Genomic DNA, 17309 nt, shown 5'->3' with positions numbered 1-17309 from the left:
TGTGTAAATGCCATTTAAAAAGGTAACGGTAAAGGGACCCCTGACCGTTAGGTCCAGTCGTGACCGACTCTGGGGTTGCGGCGCTCATCTCACTTTATTGGCCGAGGGAGCCAGTGTACAGCTTCCGGGTCAGGTGACCAGCATGACTAAGCCGCTTCTGGCGAACCAGAGCAGCGCATGGGAACGCCATTTACCTTCCCGTCGGAGTGGTACCTATTTACCGTATTTTTCGCTCTATAAGACGTACCAGACCACAAGACGCACCTAGTTTTTGGAGGAGGAAAACAAGAAAAAAAAATATTCTGAATCTCAGAAGCCAGAACAGCAAGAGGGATCGTTGTGCAGTGAAAGCAGCAATCCCTCTTGCTGTTCTGGCTTCTGTGATAGCTGCGCAGCCTGCATTTGCTCCATAAGATGCACACACATTTCCCCTTACTTTTTAGGAGGGAAAAAGTGAGTCTTATAGAGCAAAAAATACGGTATCTACTTGCACTCTGACGTGCTTTCAAACTGCTAGGTTGGCAGGAGCAGGGACAAGCAACGGGAGCTCACCCCGTCACGAGGATTCGAACCGCCAACCTTCTGATCAGCAAGTCCTAGGCTCTGTGGTTTAACTCACAGCACCACCCACAAGTGTGTAAATTGTAAATTGTCATTTACAAGTGTGTAAATGGCAATGGCAGCAAAGCTCCCTACCCTCTTCCTCTGGGTGATTGTGGGAACTGGTTACCTCAGGTCCAATTTTCATAGCCCAGAGGGAAAGGGCAAGAAAGTGAGTAGCTGGTGGCTCTTACTACTTTTCTGGGGCAGTGCCCCCTCAACAGTTGTCCTAATAGGCTAACCCCTGGTGCTGGCCCTGAGCTGCATGGTCAATGTATTTATTTATGAATATATATAAAGGTAAATGTAAAGGACCCCTGGACGGTTAAGTCCAGTCAAAGGCGATTATGGAGTTGCAGTGCTCATCAAGCTTTCAGGCCGAGGGAGCCGGTGTTTGTCCACAGACAGCTTTCCAGGTCATGTGGCCAGCATGACTAAACAACTTCTGGCACAATGGAACACCGTGATGGAAACCAGAGCGCACGGAAATGCCGTTTACCTTCCCGCTGCAGTGATACCTATTTATCTACCTGCACTGGTGTGCTTTCAAACTGCTAGGTTGCAGGAGCAGGGACAGAGCAATGGGAGCTCACTCCGTCATGGGCTTTTGAACCGCTGACCAAGAAGCTCAGTGGTTTAGACCACAGCGCTACCCATGTCCTATGAATACACACACATGCACATACAAACTGCTGTATCATAAAATATATATCGCAGCAGTTAACAATATGAAAACATAAAACCAAAGAATAAAATCACAGAAAGTTAAAAACAAACAAGAAATTTAAAACAAAACCAGGCCCTACTCCCTCCCCACTTGAACCGTTTCCACTCTTGTTTCAATATGTTATCATACCTGTCAGAGCCAAGGAGTCTGAAGATTCTTGTACTGTCGGAAATTTCCTGTGTGATCTGTTTGAAAAGCCAAACAAATACTTAGTGGAGTTTTAAGTGTCTGATATAATCAATGCTTAAGACAAAACTGAGAGGATAGCATGTTAACATCTTTGCTCCCTGCCCTGCCCCCAGCCCCTCCTGCATCTGCCAGCAGGGCTGGGGCTGTGAGAGACATAGAAGCAGCCACCAACCAGGGAATTCCTGGCCTGTGTGAGACCAACAGCTGATTCAACAGTTAGGAGATTTGGCAGCAGAATGGCATTTTCTAGCACATTCGAGAACAAGGGGAGAAGACGGATATACACCTTTGCCCTGCTGTAGTTATGATGGTTTCACTGTCTTCTTTTATTGAGTATTTGCAATCCTTCCTTTTGGCAGCTTTACATAAATTTACTCTAACTAGAAACTAGTGTTTGAAGCCACTGACAAATTTAAAAATCAGTCGGCTAAGGAGTGCCTCTCTTTAGTAGAACTACTAAAGGAAAAGTGCTATGTAGAAATCTACATGCTCCAAGTGTTTTACACAGCTTGAAGCAATTCTTACAATATGCTCTCTATTATACCTCTCTATTATCACCCCAAAGAATTGATGCTTTTGAATTATGGTGCTGGAGGAGACTCTTGAGAGTCCCATGGACTGCAAGAAGATCAAACGTATCCATTCTTAAGGGAATCAGCCCTGAGTGCTTACTGGAAGGACAGATCCTGAAGCTGAGGCTCCAGTACTTTGGCCACCTCATGAGAAGAGAAGACTCCCTGGAAAAGACCCTGATGTTGGGAAAGATGGAGGGCACAAGGAGAAGGGGGCGACAGAGGACGAGATGGTTGGACAGTGTACTCGAAGCTACCAGCATGAGTTTGACCAAACTGCAGGAGGCAGTGAAAGACAGGAGTGCCTGGCGTGCTCTGGTCCATGAAGAGTCAGACACGACTAAACAACAACAATTATCACCCCTATTCAGATGGCAGAGGGGATATGAGAGAGAGTGGTTTGCCTTAGGCAAGGAGATTACAGATAAGCTGAGCAAAGTACCAGGAATTTCCAGCTATTCTTCTGATTAATGTGCCATACATTAGCCATTTCTTTCAGGGCAACCCAAGTACAGACAAACCATTGTATTTTATGAAATTATGTGAAAAAATGAAATATCAATTATGGAAACAAACAGCAATCTTGCCTTTATTTTTCAAGGCAATTTAAAGGAACAGAACTTTTTTTTTCCACCCTGCAATATTTACCTCGTTTGATCGAAAACTCCTGCCTTGCATTCCATGTTTCCAGAAAGCCAGAACACTATCTTGTAGGCAAACTGGAAGAAAAAGACCATTTGAATTAGCTTTTTTACAGACTGCAGCCAAGTGCACATGCTTATTTACACCTAAACTGCATTGAATCTATGCATATCTTGAATAGGTGGGGTCCAAAAAGAGTTCAACATGCCTAAGCCTAACTAAAATTGAAGGCCTGGTTCAGAAAACTCCCCAAGTTCATATGTATCAGGACAATGTTGTTTTTAGCTGAAAGCAAAAAGGTTTCACTCTCCTTTTGCATGTGGGCCTGAATCTCTCCATGGCTCAGGAACTGAGGTCCAGCTCCGAGGGCCTTCTGGCGGTTCCCTCACTGCAATGTGAGGTTGCAGGGAACCAGACAGAGGGCCTTCTCAGTGGTGGCGCCCACCCTGTGAGATGCCCACCCATCAGATGTCAAGGAAAGAAACAACTATCTGACTTTTAGAAGACATCTGAAGGCAGCCCTGGTTAGGGAAGTTTCTAATGTTTGATGTTTTATTCTGTTTTAATCTGTTGGGAGCTGGGAAACCCAACCAGATGGGTGGGGTATAAATTATTATTATTATTATTATTATTATTATTATTATTATTATTATTATTTAGTTGTGGTCACCCAAGCCAACAACAAGGAACCTCGGCCCATGGAGTTAATTAGGACTGGCACAGGTTCCACCCATTAGTCACCCTCAACATCCCTAGGACATCACCATGAGGAAGTCAGTGCACTAGGAATGATGGAACCAAGGATCTGGCCCACCAGCTGGATCCAGCTTCCACCTCTCATCTAAATCATGGCTTAGGTTAGATCATGATCTGAACTGGGCCACTGTGTTTAAGAAGATGCCTGCATGCTTACATTTCACTGATCTCAATAGGACTTGGGAGTCCTCTCACCAAGTGACAAAATAGATTCCTCTTAAATGAAATGGGGTTGTGGGGAGAGACCCACAACAACCAGGGGACTGGGGGAATCTAAGGGACCATAACACAGTAAAAACCTCACATTTAACACCCCAATAGCTATTTAGTGTTAACACAGAAATTAAGACATTCAGCTAATTTTTTGGTTTGTTTTTTTTAAAAATATTCCTAACTCCAAAAGTTAGTAAGGGAAATTGCCTAAGGATGGTTTCAGAACCCACAGCAATTAACAATGGAAATCAATGCAAACTCCAGATATCATTTACTGTATATGATACTACTGTAAAACATTTACTTGTTTCTAGAGATATTTAAATGTTAGAATTCTGAAAAACGTTGGTATTTTATCCAATAGATACTTTTGCAAACAGTGCTGCATTTGATCTTCCATTGTTTTAAAATAATAGTTTAAAAAACCTTTTTAAATGATAATTTATTATTTGTCCCAACTGTTCAGAAATACATAAAATGAATAGTCTGTGGTACTGTGCCTCCTCCAAACCTAATAATGATGATGGTGAGGTTTTCATCACGTTGTGAAATACTCAAGGAGTTAACTAGCTAATAAAGTTTTAAGACTAAACTTTACATACCTATTGTTTCGATCTGGAAATCGAACGTGAGTTCCGAGGACAGTTTCCGACTAGATTTTAATCTGCCTTGCAAATTTACAATTTTTATACAGCCTGAAAAACAGACACCATAATTCAGCAGCTTTCCTTACATCATGAATGTTACTAGAATATGTATGTCTAGGTCAAAGACGTAACTTACAATCCAAACAGACTAAAATGGTATCTCTCTCCAATTGTGTTACATGCGCAACGTTTGTCTGTGTAGTATCTGCCAAAATACCAAAACAAGATTAGTTGACATTCATGTGTAAATATTAATTCAAGGCAAACACTCTCCAGTTCAATTGATCTGTTTGTATAAGAAAGCCACCGTACAGGGCGTTTTTCTTTTCTTTTTGGAATCCATGATCCTGGTTGGTTTGGTACTATGTGAATGAGCCTTTAAGGCTCCTCATAAATCTTCCCTAGACAACAAAAGGTGGTGCTGGGGCAGGGACTCATTTGGGGAAATGAATGAATGAATGAAATTTATTTATTTGTTTGTTTATTTATACCCTGCCTGACGAAACTCAAGATGGCTTACAGATAAAAGAAGAAAAAACAATAATTAAAAAGCAACCACTGATGGAATTAGAACTATATATAATCTGTTTAAAACAAAATAGTTAAATAATTTCTCCCCCAGTAACTCAGTCAGAATCACCCCCCTATAGCAGCGATGGCTAACCTTTTGCATCATGGCCTCACAGAAAATCTCTGTAGCAATTGATAATGGTTCTGCTAACAGCAATGGTTCTGTTAGACAGCTAACTATTTGAAAAGTTGATCGAAAGATACACAAACCTGTTTCTGTAAACCATGAAGAGGTAGAATTTGGGTTGACTGTTTCAAACTTCACCACCTGGTTGAAGTCTTTCCCTTTACTCACACCGACACAAACCAGAGGGAATTCCTGCTCAGGTACCACCAGCATCTCAAACAATCTCAGTGGACAAGGTACAGGAAAGTCTATGTGCTACATTAAGAAGTAAACTGGTTAGCCACAAAATAGATATGGAGGTATTTGTATAATACCATTAAAGTACTGGGTGGTCTTCAACTACGCACAAGTGTAACAAACAAGTGGATGCCCTCCTTTCTCCCCACCCCCCAATATGCTCCCGAGGACTGGGGAAACCTCCATAACAGATTGGGGGGGGATATGAAGGGAGATGTTCTGTTGCACAGGGAAAAACTATTGTGCTGATGGAATGTCACACTTAGCACTACTATTATTTCAACATCATAACAGGATAAAATAATGTGCTTATCAATTGTATGGTGACTTCAAGCCTCTTTTAAGAAAGGTGAAACAGGCATCACTAAAACAAGGTTTATGTTGATTTTGCCATTCTTACTAAAAGTATTTCTTGTAGTTATCTGAAGCACTGCGCCAATATCCTTTGACTAAGAGCAAAGCCTTTTCTGATCTTAGTCAAAGGATACTGAGAAGCCTTTAAACATTAAAATAGCTACAAGCCACCTGATCTTATACCAGGAAATGCATTAAGTTCCCCTCCCAAACGTAATGTTCAAGAGTCCCTCCACTTCTTTAAATCAGTGTGCCAGATCTTCAAATTATCTCAACGGTGGTTAGTTGCAGGGTCTTTTCTGCTGCAGCCCTGGGGTCTGGCATGAGTTACCCCAAAAGATGCTCCAAAGAATCTCCTGGTTGCTTTTTAGAAAGACAGCTGCTTTAATTTTATCTCATCGTTGTGTTTTGTTTTTAAGGTGGCGTTATGGTCTTAATTGGCTCCCCTGGTTTTTGTGTTGTTTTTGAGAGAGTTGGAACAGAAGTGGACAAATCAACAACAACAACAACAAGGAATCCTTTTCACTCTTCAGGCTGGAAGCTAACAGAATACAACAAAATATTTTCTGCTGTGAGAGTAATATTTACAGCAGGATAACTTTTCAAATGCAACCTACCTTGATCAACATGAATTTCTGCATTGGCTCAACCCACTCTAATAGAATGATACTAGACTGCAGGGCCCCACAAAGGTATTTGTGTCCTGAGTAAGGATTCCTCACTAAGAAAGAAAAATGATTTTTTAAAAACCCTTCACAGTAAAGCAAAGTGCAGATGAGTCCTGTGTGAAACGGCCTCGGTCCAGTATACCTGAAGGAGCGTCTCCACCTCCATCGTTCTACCCGGACACTGAGGTCCAGCACCGAGGGCCTTCTGGCGGTTCCCTCATTGCGAGAAGCCAAGTTACAGGGAACCAGGCAGAGGGCCTTCTCGGTAGTGGCGCCCTCCCTGTGGAATGCCCTCCCACCAGATGTCAAAGAGAACAACAACTACCAGACTTTTAGAAGACATCTGAAGGCAGCCCTGTTTAGGGAAGCTTTTAATGTTTGATGTACCATAGTATTTTAATATTCTTTTGGAAGCCGCCCAGAGTGGCTGGGGAAACCCAGCCAGATGGGCGGGGTATAAATAATAAATTATTATTATTATTATTATTATTATTATTATTATTATTATTATTATTATTATTATTATTATTATTATGTGATCTGCAAAAGACCAATGCTGCTCTGATGGATTTCTTTCCTGGTACACCAGCTGGGGAGAATCTCAAGCCTGGCAGTGAGATACAGATAGCCATGGAACTATCACAAATATTTCCCCATTTCTGGCACATATAATCCTACTACTGAAAAAGCTCCTGGCTAAGATGAGGCATCTGGTAGGGCTTGACTCCCTGAGACTCATTTTCTGTCTTCATGTGAGGGATTTCAAGCTTTAGACTATGAGAACCACTGACTCAAGTCCAGAGTAAGCTCTTGAAAGTTGAAAGTGCTCACATGGGATGGTCCTGCTAGCAAATACAGAAGACATACTGCAATTTACTTAAATACTGTATTTTTCCAGGGTTTTCACTAAACGCAAGAATTATACAATAGTCACAACCTGTGACAAGAACAACCTCTGTTGAACTGTAGTAAAGAGCCTAATTTCCCCACATTTTGCTCTTCTTTCCACCCTCCCCTTTGTGACCTGTGGTTGCCACCTGCACACATTAACACTTGAGAAATACGGCTGCCTTCCCCTTTGTTTTCTACCTTCCTATGTTTCTCTCCCTAAGCCGATTCCCCACTGTTGTTGACATTTCACAGAATGATGAAACCCCCAGATACTACAGAGGCGTTTCGAGAGGTCCAATAGGTATCTGATGTTAAATTCCAAGCAAACCATTTTATTGCCAAAGTAATCCATGTACAAGTTACACTAAATGTCTAATTTGTACGTATGCATTGATATTAGATAGTATCTCTACTTACCCACACAACACTTCTGACACATCTTTGTGTCTGGAATTTTGGTTGACACTGCAAACTTCCTGGAATATATATATATTTAAAAATACAAGTTAACCTCCTAATTGTCCTTCTCATCATGATGATCCAGTTCCATGAAAAGGCCCAGAAGTTCCATGAACACACCTTGTCACAACCCAGTGCCTGCATGACACCCTCGCAAATCTATGCTTCAGGTAAGGACCAACAGTGGCGGAGGACCGGGGGGGGGGGGTGCGGTCCGCCCTGGGTGTCATCATTGGGGTTTGTGTGTGATAATTATTAATTTTTTTTAAAAAAAAACAACGGGGCTCACAAAAGTTTTTAGGAGTGATGTGGTGGCTTAGGTGCCTGCAGGTTTTGCGCTGCCTGAAACAGCAGCGTGGGACTTGCGTCTGCCTACTGCCTCTCCCTCAGTCGCCCTACAGCTGAGGGGGAGGCAGCGGAGAGGCTCCAAGCGTGGGAGAGGTTCGCCCCGCCCCCACAGGTGGATCACCCCGCCCCTGGCTGCAGGACACGCCCCTGCACCAGGCACCTGAGCGGCTAGCTATGCTGCTGAGCACCAATCGTACTTTCTCTTCTGCTCAGCAGCAGCACTACAGTGGTACGTCTGGATGCGAACGGGGTCTGTTCCGGAGTCCCGTTCGCATCCTGAAGCAAACACAACCCACATTTGCGCGGGTCACGATTCGCCGCTTCTGCGCGTGACATTATTTTGAGTGACTGCGCATGCGGCGAAACCTGGAGGTAACGCGTTCCGTTACTTCCGGGTCGCCACGGAGTGCAACCCAAAAACGCTCAACCTGAAGCTACTTCAACCCGAGGTATGACTGTATATGTAAGGGGGCAGAGCAGTGGTAGCTCCCTCTTGGTGCTGCAGGAGCTATGCTCATTGGGGGGAGGGCAGAGCAAGGCAGTAGCAAGGTCTCAGGGACCTCCAGGTTGTTGCTGATGGCCCTGCAGATACATGTGCAATTGCAGGTCACTACAGCCAACCCAAAGCTCTCCTGACCTTGCTGCCACCTCACCCTATGCTATCGCTGTGAGTACAGTGCTACTGCTGTTTCTGCTCCAAATCCATCAGTGTGGGAGGGTGTGGGACAGACCACTGCTGCTGAGTGTGGGTTTAATCCGCCCTCCATGCTGCAGCACGACACCCCCCCCCCAACCTGAACATTACAAATTTGGAGCCCCACTCAAAAAAGAAACAAATGTAGCACAAACTTACTTACCTGGGGAGTATTCTGTCAGGAAGTTTGTGCGCCGGGATAGCCACAGGTAACTTTTGCATTTGCCTTGCATAATCAAATAAACCCGGCAAATTATGGGAATAAAGCTGAGAAGCTTTACCTGCAAATAAAACAACCAATGTAGTACAAAAAGTCGAACAGAACAAAAGAACAGAGCTCAGGCATTTACATCCCCAATTATTCAAAAAGAGGTCTTACCAGATATCGATAGCAAACAATTGTTCATCACGTACAGCCACGTGCACCGTCGGGGAAACAGCTGGTGTAGGGAACATAATGTAAATAATAATAAAAGAATAAAGTAATTTTGAAAGAGACATCATGATGGGTAAGAAACTGCTATAAAAATTGCTATATATATATTGTGAGAGCAGTATATTTTCTTGAGCTTCTGTGAGGCAGAGTGGACATTATTTCCAGGGCTGCTGCTGAAGTGGCAAAACCAAAGGGACTTGCTGCTTTTTTAAAATTGCTTCAGGAAGGAACGAGAGAGAGCACAACTCCTTGTTTCCAAGAATAATGATGGTATTATCAGTACTCTCTCTTATAGGAGAGGCTGAGCATTGGTATACAGCCAGGATGAGAGTTGAGGAGTTCTCTGGTGAGAGCTGTCATTTTTAGGGAAAGCAAACTCTCAGAGGCCTTATTCAAGCTGAGCTCTGTAAATACCTTAATCTTGTGGCTCTACATTTACACATACTTGCATTTAGATTATCTTCAGATGAAGGGCAGTATAAAAATGGAATAAATAAATAAGCAAGCAAGTGGGAATGCTTGTGCTAATGGAGCAATCTCCCTAGTGCTACACTGAATTCCACTCATTATGTTGGGCTACACTGGGAAATACTAAATTTTAAAATATCACACCACTACATAGGAAAAGCAAAATCTGAAAACAAACCTGTTCCATTGATGTTTCATGGAGCTCATTAAGGTTTAAGGTGTAAATCCCTTCCTCAGCACCAAATATCAAGTACTGGTCTACAAAGATACAAACGTATTTACTATAAATGCCCCACTTTACCAGGCAAAAGCCCCTTAAAGCAACTAACAGGTTTTAAAAGCAAAAAAGTGCATAACAATACATAATACAGAGCAGGAGTATCAGTCATGGTAATAATAATAATTATTATTTATTGAATTTATATACCGCTCTATACCCGGAGGTCTCAGGGTGGTTCACATTAAAAACAAAACAAAACACTTGGCCTAGTAGACAGCAGACAGCACATGAGAGGAGTGTGACATTTTCCATTTTCACTTCAAAGCAAGCCACAGTTCTTTGTTATGCATTCATTTGGGGAACTGTGTCTTGTTCTTGATCTGAAACTACAGGTTAATTCTGGTTTGTTTTAACTAACGGGTGAAAATGAATTACAATTCCCCAAGTTCATATGTAACACTGAACTTTGGTTTGTTCTAAAGGAAGAAACATTTACTATTGTCCCCTTTGAAATAGTGTGAGACTTCAACAATGAATGAACTTCTTATCAATAGTGTAACGTTTATCCTGTTCTGGAACTGGTGCTATTTAACTTTCACTGGGTCTACTTATAAAGAAGAATGAGACGGTTATGTGGTAGAACTGACTGCACTACTTTCAGACCAGCAGATGAGAGTATCACATTTCTGAATGCTTTCCTACATAAAATATGAAGCTAGCTGCAAGCTGAAAACTGGACAGGAGACAGAGCTACGATCTTGTTTCCCGCCTTGCTATGAGGTTTTACATGATGAGAACAAGTTGTTATTTCTCATTTGTGGTATAGTTCACTCTCATACTTTTAAGATACTGCCATTTTGTTCTATTGGGTGTGTAGACCAGGTCAAGAGTGGGAAAATTTCAGTTTCATAAATCTGCATGGGTTTCTGGTTGTGTTAGAATCCCATGGTGTAACTGTGGCTTAGCAGGTTATGCTGGTTCTAACACAAAGAACCAGTTGCCAACTGGTCAGCAGAGCTATACAGAATTCTGACCAGAGGCAACCATTTGAGACCCATGTCTTACAGATACGAACAGGGAGCATATCTTATAAATGAGGAACTCGGAGGCTAAGGCAAAAGTGATTAGTACAAGACTAGTCATGGCAGCGAATGTCTTTACTTGCTGTGAAACCATTAAGAGTCAGAAACACCTGCATATTCCTCCCCCCAATAGATCCTGGTTTCCTGCCCCTGGGACCAAGTCTTATTCATTAAATTATCTGGAGTCAGGACTGAATAGTGATGCAGCAGGTTCATGGAAAATTAAACAGATATTAAAATACATCTTCAAACTCAAGGTAGTAGAACCCTGAACAGTACAAAGAAGCTCAAAAGGATCTATCGTAAATGGAAAGTGAAATATGAAGCCTAAGTGCAAAGTGTACAAGAGAATCTGGGTAAGTCTGGCAATTATACATGAATTGTAGTTGTCCTAGGATGCCATACTGGCTTAATAAATCTGCCCAAATGGAGCGGTGTTGACTTGCCCAGTACAACTAGAAAAGCAATTTGGGCTTCTGACAGGGTAAAAGCTTTGAAATGTATCTTGCAAATGGATTCCAAAGACATAACCTGGAAAGAATCTATCGTGTTATGAGGGCAGCGAATACTGCATGGGAGAGAGAAAGTTTGTGAATTCCCAGGGAAGGACAGAACTCTCAAATCCTTACAAAATTGTTCTTAAGTGTTTCTTTCTCATCCTGGCTGAAACTGAATATTACCTCTTGTATCAGGATTTATCCATGAAGTTGCACAATGAATTTTCAAGGGGCATCCGTTGAAAACCTTTGAAAAGCAAGCACCCATCTGTGAAAAATAAAAGGACACAATTTTTACAACAGAGAATTCATCTCACGTGTGTCTTCACTGAATACTGCTTAACTTCAATCACAAAATTAGCACAATCAGTGCACTCAAATTACTGAAGAAATGCCACCAAAATCTATGGTATTTCAATTCTGTGAGGTGCAGTTTTTCTGCTGTTGCTTCTTGGTGCCATTTTCTTCCTCTTCCTTTACTGACAGTTGACATTATTTGTCCTTCCTTCACTGACAGTTGACATTATTTGTCAACTGTGGCAACTGTGGCAACCAACATTGTTTGGTTAATGGGCACAATTCATCATAACGTGAGATTTAGCATTAAAACATTAGCACAGAATTATGTTTGTTGCCACAGCCAATCAGATAAAATGGGAAAATGAGGAAGAGCAAGGGTAAAGATGGAGAAGGCAAATGGTGGCAAGAACAACACTGAAACAATGCAAATATATTTGCAATGATGTTGAAAATGGGAGGCACTTTTTGATACATGAGCACAAGACAATGTTTTGGCTCAGTAGTAACCTTAAGTGCACTATTCTAAATGTTGAAGTGGAGGATGCCATTCCACCTGAGAAGAAGCTCCCCTTTTCTTCAGCAAAGTTGTCAAGAGAAAGGACTGAAGTACATAACTAATTAAGTACAGGGAAACTCCACTTAGTTGCCAACTAGCCTGCTCCTGAAATACTCAGGAAAACTACTTGTGTTAAAAAATGAATGGGATACTCAGTCTCAGCGTCCCCTCTGATTTCTAATCTGTCACACTGTTTAATAGACTTATTCTGTGGACAATTCCAAGGAGCAAATTAAAATCAAATATCCTGTTTTTAAAGAAAGCATCTTAGATATGTATTTTATTTGTACGTAACATGAGTTCTGGAAAAACCATTAAGCACAAGTTTTCAGTTCCCACTGCTCCTCTGGAATAGAAAAAGGAACAGCCGAAAGGAAAAAAACCAAAACCCACTTAAGGTATTATTTTTAATGGTGACCTGGCCTCAAAGAATCCAGGAGGATCCTCAGTTCTCCTAATCCAGCCATTCACTTTACTTTGCAGTGAAGAGCATGTTGTGCATAGCTATGGAAGGACAAAAAGCTTGAAGAGCTCTCAGTTTTTCTTCTAGTACAATACTGAGAAAAAGCTAGCCTTTGACCTGAATTTTATTTTATTTTAAGTGTAAGAACTAGAATTTGCTTGTGTTAATACCTCCACAAACTTAGAAGGCATAAAGAAGGAAACTGAAAGTTGTAAGAATGATTACATTTTGTCAGGGACAAAAATCTACTCCTGCAGTCTCAAAACATTCAGCCTAGTATTATAATCTATGCAGAAGAAAGTAGGGCAAGTTGTCCCTAAAGGAATGAAAACCGAAACTGCATTTGACAGCGTGTTGAGTTCTCTAGCCTACTCTCCGACATTTCTAGTAATAAAAATATGCTAAATTAGGTGGACTCTTCAAACTGGAGGCCCAATTTTCTTCTAAGAAGGAATTTTAGCATAAGAGGATATACTATGGCTCAAACAGACTTAGTAAGAGGTATTTAATTTTGAAGTCATCTAATGGGATTCCATCGTTCTTTCCTTGAAGTCCAATTCTGTGATAAAAGTGCAACGCTGCATTTCAAGATTCAGTAACTGTATTTACTTAAGAATATAACTATAGCTGAAAAATAAATTCAACTCATTTTTGTAAAAAATATTGCTCATACAATCTACCCCATCTACAGACAACTAAATTACTGCTACCTGATCTACAAGACAATGAATAAATACAAGAAGTTATAAGTTATATTTGAACAGAAGAGCATGAATTGGACTTGGCAGAAGGCCTAGTAAGTGTATTATTATTATTATTATTAGGTGCACCATACACATATGGGGAAGCTGTCACTCCAAAACTAGTTCAGCTACATTCTAGCAGTTCAACATATATAACACTGAGTATGAGGGTTAAATCTTCAACATAAATGGTAGTCAACAATGTCCTGAGACAGAATTTAAGATACTTTGAATAAATCATCCTATGCCAAACTTAATACTTACATGCACTTTTGGTGTAGGAGGAAGACCGTTACTAATTGGTTTCTGGAAAACAAAAATGCACATTTGAATTGTGACTTTTAAAGATGAGCTATATTTGTGACACAAACACTGAAGGAGCAGGGTTCGTACACATGCATTCGCGAGCCCCCAGTTTCGCTTGCCATGGTGAATGTGATGAGAGGAATCCCAGCCCTGCTCTCCAGGCTGGATCTGTGGAGGGACTGCAGATTGTCTCCATAGCATTAACCATGGGGAAGATCACCTCTGCTTCCTGCTGTAACCTGGAGAGCAAGCTTGGAGCTTATGCAATCCAGTGCCAAAAGCAATGCACCGCTGCTCCTCTCCGCTCCAAGTCTGGATATGGAAAGGTGGTTGGAGATTATTGGTGCACTTCTACAGGACTTCTGAAGCTCAGTGCAACCTCAGGAATGATCTCCCTGTTCCAGATCCAAATCTGGAGATGTGCTTCACAGTAACAGTATACACTCCCACTTCCTCACTTTCAATTTTTTCCGCAGCTCTCCAGCTTCCAGTGTCCCCCTCCTTTCCTCCCCAGGCACTGAAGCATTTCCATGCAGCTGCCTTGGGCTCACTGCCACCTCAACTCTCTCACTCCCTATCTCCCCCCGACCTTCATTTTCTGGGACTGGCTTCATTCTTTTGCTCTGCAAACTTCATGTTTTTGGAAAAGATCTAGCCTTGTCTGTTATTCCTTTCTGAATATCTTAAGATATGTTGTTGTTTTTTGCACAGGCAGTGAGGTGCTAATACTGGGCTCCTGTGTATGTGGTAAAACACGCTAGTTTCTGGGCCACCTCCTTCAGACTAACAGCAGCCAGGGTCACAGAAGGAACAGGTAATTCCCTTCTGTCATTTTGTTCACAAAGGGCTTAGTCCCTGAAGATGAAAAAGTAGGTTTCAGACACATATAGATTCATGGCTTGGGCCTATGTGGCAATACAGTGGTACCTCGGGATGCGAAGGGGATCCGTTCCGGAGCCCCGTTTGCACCCTGAAGCGAACATAACCCGTGTCCACGTGTCTGCGCATGTCATGTTTCTTCTGCGCATGACGCCATTTTGACGGTCTGTGCATGCATGCGTGGCAAAACCCGGAAGTAATGTGCTCTGTTACTTCCGGGTCGCCACGGAGCGCAACCTGAATTTGCCTAACCTGAAGCGTATTCATCCTGAGGTATGACTGTACACTGCTTCATTTTTACACATAGACACCTCCATCCAAAAGCTTCTAGCATACCCAGGTGCTCCAATGCACATACTACAAAATACTGCAAATGAAGATGCCCACTATATAGCACACGTAAACCAGGAAGCGACATGCTCATTTTGAGGCTTTCCCGTGTGCTTTACAGAAACAGTCAAATGGAGCATTACCTACCAGAACTTCCTTCTTTTCTCTTCTAGAGAGATTTGTGTGTCTATTCTCATTTGGCTCTTGATGGGGAGATCCTTCTCTGTCGCCATTTGTCTGGACAGAATTCAATCCATTACCTTCACAAGAAAAATTCAGAGACCATTACAGAGCATAAACCACCATTACAATTAGCAAGATTCCTGAAGGGTATTTGCTTAATCCAGGGTGGCCAAACCCTTACCTTCCCCATCCCTTGGGCCAACCTTCATAGGTAAGTGGGGCTGCTCATCTGTCAATCACAGAGCCTATAAGCTGATCGGTACTGAGAGCAGACCCACTGGCTATACTGTGAAGTTCTCAGTTGGGAACTCCCTAAGACAGCTGATTCAACTAAGACTGGTGTCACATATGACGGCAAGTGGACACGGTTTGGGGGAAATGACCAGGCCTAAATAGGCCTATGGGTCTTAATGTGCTTAATGAAATCATCTATGCCTCAGCTTCAGGAACTAAATGCATGAAGAGCAACTGGGACTCCATTTTACTAAAGTCCAAGCTGGAACATGTTCAGAAGTACTACAAGGCCTATCTGTTCCTGCTGAACTTTGGGGCTGAGGGACAAGTTTGGAAAGCATGAGGGGATACCAGTGAAGGGAATAAAGTTTATTCTATTCTGGTGGAAGTGCTGTTTTTTGTCCTAAGCCTTGTGAAAGTGTTCATTGGCAGAATTCCAGAGTCCTCAATTATTGTAGTTTGGACGCACATCAGTACAATGTATCACAGACATGTACATAGTTTTGATAAACACGATTTTAGAATTTATTTTAGAATTTATTTCCATGTTCAGCGGCTTAAAGAAGGCTGGGGGGGGGGGGACACCACTAAAATCTAAACAGGGGTGTGTTTTTTAAAATGTGCATTTTCTGCTGCTTGCCCAGAGCAAAACATGCTTATTTAAGAATAATTCTGGGATATGTATTGAAGAAGGCAAAATTAAACTGCTGTTATTAAAAGAATTTGTAAATTATCTGTAATTCATCAACATTACCTAAAGCATGAGATTTCTGTGGTGGTAACCGAGGTGGTGGTGGTCTGGGTGGTACTTGGGTGTTTGATTTTGCAGGACTTTCTGAAACAGGACATCTTTTGATGGTTCCCTGATTATCATCCTCAGAAGAATGCATCTCCTGTGGTACGTAGATGGATTTAGGCTGAAATTATAAAATTTATTAGTCCATGTTTTTGAATTCATATCACATCACTTTCATATTAAAACTTTCATACCAAGTCATTAAAATGTGTTCAGGGAATACAGTAGAAATGAAGAAGTAACAGGAGCCACGTATAAGGAATTCTTCAGCTGAAATTTCATGGCTAGAAATGAAAGGCTTTCTAAAAGTCTACAGAAAACATCCCTATTTTGTTTGTTTGTTTGAAAATTTATAACTTGCTGTTTCATAAAATATAATGTGGCTCATAATATATTAAATACAATACAATCTAACAAAAAAATCTGCAAAGCATAACTGAAAACATCAGTAAAACAGCCTTCAGTCTGTTTTTGGACAAGGTGCAAATCAGATTATGGTTTTCTAAAATCACATATATCACCTGCATATTAGCCAAATATAATTAACTTAAAAGAGGGACTTAATAATGTATTATGTTCCCTCCACTGACATAAGCTATCTGTCAACAGACGGAGAAGAAAGTAATTTTTGGTGATTTTCTCCCTGCTTCTCTAGATCTGCTATGAAGAGCTAGGGAAACCTCTGGAGCAGATTTCAGGGGCTGCAGAGTGGAGTAGCAGCTGAAAACAGCTCCCCTCGTGATCCTGACAGACGCCTTCCATGAATAGAGAGGGGACAGAACTGGATGCAACCCATGATGGTAGGCTAAAAAACAGCATGTATACTACTGGGGGAAACAGTTTGGCAAAGCAGACTGCTAAAAGACTGCTAAAAGAGAATGCAACTGAAACTATCACTGTATTCAGATGTTTTTACTGATAACGTTACTGTTTTCCTCTTTTTGTAAACTGCATTCAGGTTTGTGTGTTTTAACAGTCAAGCAGCACATAAATTTTATAAAATAAAAACAATACATTGATATGTCTTATATTATTATTATTATTATTATTATTATTATTATTATTATTATTATTATTATTATTATTATTAATTTCCTGCCCTTCCCGGCCAGAACCAGGCTC

At 41.5% G+C, this 17309-nt stretch overlaps 1 protein-coding gene and 1 long non-coding RNA gene across 11 annotated transcripts in view; one reads left to right on the top strand and one right to left on the bottom strand.

Annotated features, from left to right (window-relative positions):
• MAP4K3 (mitogen-activated protein kinase kinase kinase kinase 3) overlaps window positions 1-17309 on the bottom strand; it is a 67664-nt gene that overhangs the window by 2259 nt on the left and 48096 nt on the right. For all 9 annotated transcript variants that reach the window (XM_081188479.1, XM_081188480.1, XM_081188482.1 and 6 more), the window contains 14 exons: window positions 16146-16308; window positions 15122-15234; window positions 13724-13765; window positions 11581-11665; window positions 9777-9856; window positions 9074-9134; window positions 8858-8975; window positions 7611-7669; window positions 6252-6355; window positions 5127-5298; window positions 4483-4551; window positions 4302-4394; window positions 2737-2807; window positions 1457-1512 (listed from right to left, as the gene is read on the bottom strand). In XM_081188479.1, the coding sequence (XP_081044605.1) occupies window positions 1457-1512; window positions 2737-2807; window positions 4302-4394; window positions 4483-4551; window positions 5127-5298; window positions 6252-6355; window positions 7611-7669; window positions 8858-8975; window positions 9074-9134; window positions 9777-9856; window positions 11581-11665; window positions 13724-13765; window positions 15122-15234; window positions 16146-16308 (1286 nt within the window). The remainder of the gene's footprint in view (window positions 1-1456; window positions 1513-2736; window positions 2808-4301; window positions 4395-4482; window positions 4552-5126; window positions 5299-6251; window positions 6356-7610; window positions 7670-8857; window positions 8976-9073; window positions 9135-9776; window positions 9857-11580; window positions 11666-13723; window positions 13766-15121; window positions 15235-16145; window positions 16309-17309) is intronic.
• LOC308584249 lies at window positions 7676-17160 on the top strand. 2 transcript variants are annotated; one of them, XR_014006701.1, is made up of 4 exons: window positions 7676-7822; window positions 13408-13512; window positions 14477-14579; window positions 16843-17160. It is a non-coding gene; the product is annotated as an uncharacterized lncRNA (long non-coding RNA). The 2 variants fall into 2 exon arrangements; XR_014006700.1 differs by lacking the exon at window positions 13408-13512.

Source organism: Podarcis bocagei, assembly GCF_964188305.1.
Source record: "Podarcis bocagei genome assembly, chromosome: 3".
NCBI classification, from domain to species: domain Eukaryota; kingdom Metazoa; phylum Chordata; class Lepidosauria; order Squamata; family Lacertidae; genus Podarcis; species Podarcis bocagei.
The sequence above is the reverse complement of the archived record's forward strand: the minus strand, read 5'-3'. Positions and strand labels throughout refer to the sequence as shown.